At 33.3% G+C, this 4,179-nt stretch overlaps 1 protein-coding gene across 1 annotated transcript; it reads right to left on the bottom strand.

The window, feature by feature from the left end:
- Positions 1 to 934: 934 nt before the first annotated feature.
- Positions 935 to 2,217, bottom strand: LOC114375750. Its single transcript, XM_028333597.1, has 2 exons — positions 1,977 to 2,217; positions 935 to 1,607 (listed from the first exon to the last, which is right to left on the bottom strand). Exons 1-2 carry the CDS (start codon positions 2,072 to 2,074, stop codon positions 1,319 to 1,321), a joined length of 387 nt encoding a protein of 128 aa, XP_028189398.1. The 5' UTR covers positions 2,075 to 2,217; the 3' UTR covers positions 935 to 1,318.
- Positions 2,218 to 4,179: the final 1,962 nt, after the last annotated feature.

The raw sequence follows: 4,179 nt of genomic DNA, 5'->3' as shown, positions 1-4,179 counted from the left end.
TTCTTTTTCCACCAAGAAATTAATACCACAAAGAATAATAATACAAGAAAAGAGGACCTGCCAAGGAAAATTCTTGCTCTAGCTAGACTTTGATCATGATCTCTATAGCTTCATACAATGGTCATTGATCATTGCAGGAAGTAGCCAATGGCATATTTAATAAAAGAAAAATAAAAATTAAGGTACACCCATACTATCTCAGCTACGTGGTGAAAATCCTCCACTTCTTATTAATCAAGAACCTTCATTTTCTTTGACATGGACAATAATAGAGAGGGCCTAGCAATTAAAGGCTATCAATGAATCTGAAAAAGTTATGGCAGGCTTTCTGGTACTATAAAATCTTTGCCCCAAAGAAAACCGATGCATTCAATTCACCCCAAGAGACTCAAGTTAAGTTAACCAAGCAAATCCCGCAAAAAAGAAAGAACTTAATTAGTTAACAAGCTGAATTTAATGATTTGCTGTAATATATTTCTTATTATGGACTAATTAAAATCAAGCATTTGTAGACATAGGATAGTGTTTAGCAGCTTTAGCCTTTATATATATATATATATATATATATATATATATGTGTGTGTGTGTGTGTGTGTGTCAATTGAATTAACTTTTGCATCTCGAAGTTGGATTCCAATAAAATATTATTTTTCAATCACTTCTTCAGTTAACCAATCTCATGCAGGAAACATACACTTCATGTGTACCATGCATTATTCTAGGTAGTCTTTTTAGAAAACAAGAAACGTATGAAAAATCAGCTAGATTATTTTCGCTGATCCTATTTGTGAATATATATATATATATATATATATATATATATATATGTATGTATTATGCGTAATTACATAATATGTACAGTTGAAAACATAATTATAAATAGACATGCAAAAACAAAAAGTGGAGAGAAGAGCCTTAAACTTAATAATAATGCCTTAGATTACGGGACTATATTTAGTAGATACTACTAAAGTTGCATAGTTTTATTCACAACTGGCTGAAAGCCACTCAAAACGGAAGAAGGATCATAGTAGAGAAAAAACACACAGGCACTCAAGAAACACACTCTTTGCATAGCTACTACACGCTATTAACATAACACAAATTAAACATCTTTAAGACACAAAAGTCACCTATAATTAATATTATCTCTTTTTCTGTTTCTTCTATTTGGTTTACTTGAGATGCTACTTTCTTAATATCGGTAAAAATTGAACACGATATCAAAAAATTTAGTACACTCAACACCTAATTTAACCAACGGAGCTAGACTCCTTGGTAAGAGATGTTACCTTTGTTTCTTCCTTTTCCCTCTCTTTTAGCACATTACATCCTTGAGAAGCTTGTACCTGCGTGTGCCGGGTCGCAGCGATGGTGTGGGACTCTTACCCTTCTCAGAACCACTCTCTTCATGATGATGATGATGATCATGCTGCTTGATCATTTTTTCGCCGGAATATGCGGAACGGTGGGTGGCTCCGGCCTCGTTTCCGGCCGCCACCGGTTTCTTCAAATTGGTGCCAATATGTCTCAAGTTTTTCTCCTCGCTTTGGCACCAATCACACAGTTCTATCTCCGGTAATTCTCCGTAGTAGTTGCTACAATACCTGCAAAAAAACAAATATATATATATATATATATATATATATATATATATATATATATTAAATAAACTTTAAGCCTAATTCACTCCTAAAGTAACACCAACATTGAAAAGTACCAAAAAAAAAGCATACATGTTTTATGAAGCTACACATATATGAACATAAAAAGTAGAGCAATAGCATAAGTATTGCCATGATGATCAAGATTTGTGTATGATGGTTAATTATGAAAACAATAGAGATTAGAGGTATTGTGAAAATTAAAGATGATTGTGTTATGATAAAGAGAGATATTGGAGTATTAATATGAAGTGCATGTAATTATGATTTTTGTATGATGGTTATGATTTGAGAAGGAGAAAGAGATCATACGAGTGCTGGAAGCGATTGCGGCATTTGTTGCAGCGAAAAAGCTTGTCTGGGAAACCAACGTCGCCGCACATGCAGCAAACGGTTTGAAGATCCACCATTGTTTTTCTTTTAGGTGTGCACTGAGATCAAAAGAAGAGGGAAAAGAGGCGAATTTGGAGGGTGGGAGAGAGAGACCAGAAAGCCAAAGAGCACACACAAACTAGGAAAAAGGGAAAGAATATGATCACTATGAGGAGAGAGAAGAAAGACAAGTAAAGAGATGAAAGAGAGAGAGCGAGAGTTTACACTTTATATAGAGGAAGATTAGGAGTGCGTAGTGCCCATGTTGAAGTCGGTGTATCGAACTGATCTATAATTTATTTTTCATTTATAAAAAATTAAAGAAATTTTATTAGATTTTTTATAAAAATAAACAAAGTTTTTTTTATTCATAACATTGATATAAAATATCTATTAAATTTATTTATAATTAATTTTTTAAGAAAAAACTTAATTTATCATTTTTCATATAATCATTTATTCCATTACTTTTTTCATCAATAAAATTTAAATTTAAAATCATGGTTAAAAGAATAAAGCTGAATGTAACTATACAGAAGATAACTCTTAATAGAAGGAATTAGTGTGTACAATATGAAAGATAGTTAAAAAATAAAGTCATTTATATTTTGTTTTCACTTATAGCAATTAAACTCAAGTAACATGAACTTATCACGCACATAATTCAGTGAGATAAACTTTTTTAGTATAGCAAGCACCTTATATTTAATATTAATTAGATAAAATATTTTAAATATGAATATTTTAAAAAAATATCAATAAACAATATATATAATATATATATATATATATATATATATATATATATATATTTGAAACATTTAAAAGGTGGTATAAAATTTTAATTTTATATTAATCCTATAAAAATTATATGTACGCCACCACACCTCACTCCTTCTACGTCGTTCCTTCTTCTCCGTCATTTTCGTCATGTCGCACGTCACACCTCACAGCCATAGCCACTACAATCCCGACGTCGACCGCTCCTCACGCGTGTGCAACTTGCACTCTATTCTTCCCACCACAACTCGCACTCTGATCTCCTCACCACAACTCGATCTATCTTTTTCGTTGTACCACCACCACGCCACCATCGTGCCACCATCACACTGCCACCACCGCGGACCAACCCATTTGGCCTGCAGGGTCCATCGGGCGGGGATATACCAATGTATTAAATCTGTGTAAGAGTGCGGGGTGACCTGGCCCAATTCATTGTCGATGTAGAATTAGACGGGGTACGCCGGTACGCTTACCCACCCCTAAGTGGTAGTCACTTGTGTGTCTTAATTAAGTATTCGAGGTTCAAATTCTGGTTGGTTCTTAAATATAAAATAAATTATGTTGAGAAGAAAAAGCCCACCTTGTGTGCCCTCCAGGTTTCGATGAAGATTAATCACCCTTTTCGATAGAGATTATTTCATACCAATATCACGATTAAAAATATGAAAATAAAAATTAAACTCCAACTACCTGCATGTGAATGGAGACGGCTAAATCCGCATATCCCCAAATATCCCCAGAGACAAGTACCTGGGAATCCTTTGAAGGCAAATTCTTTGAGTAGCTCCAGCTCGTCTTGAGAAGGACAATTTGCAAAGCCAACTACTTCCTTCAATAATCAGAACTTGAATGTAGCTCTATAGGTACTATTAATATTAATGTTTTCCAATTAGACTTTTCTAATGAACACCCTCAATTTAGGTCAATTGATTGAGTGAATTATTATAACTTTTTATATTTATATTTAATTGTTACGGATTTAAAAAAAAAAAATGAACATCTTTGGTCACCACGGCGATTTTGACTTACCGTTGGAGTCTTGGAGATTGAGCAGTGCCAAAAGTAAATATTCTCAAATTCTTTGATTAATTCTGATGCTGACATGCGCATGAAAATCAACTTCAAGGAGGAGTTAAAGAAAACAACGTACAAATTACATATGTTAAACACAAATTAAAGTTGAAATAATACGTATAAAATATTTTAATATACGGTGGAGTGGAGATGAGGTAAACGCTTTAATTCTTTTGAAAATTGGTTAAGCATAATTATTTAGTCATAGTGGACGACTTAAATACTAAGGCGTGCGGGGTTCACATTTTTAATCAAGAAGAAATTGGCGAGTGTCTCATCATATTTG

The sequence above is a fragment of the Glycine soja genome, chromosome 11 (assembly GCF_004193775.1).
Source record: "Glycine soja cultivar W05 chromosome 11, ASM419377v2, whole genome shotgun sequence".
Taxonomy (NCBI): domain Eukaryota; kingdom Viridiplantae; phylum Streptophyta; class Magnoliopsida; order Fabales; family Fabaceae; genus Glycine; species Glycine soja.
The sequence above is the reverse complement of the archived record's forward strand: the minus strand, read 5'-3'. Positions and strand labels throughout refer to the sequence as shown.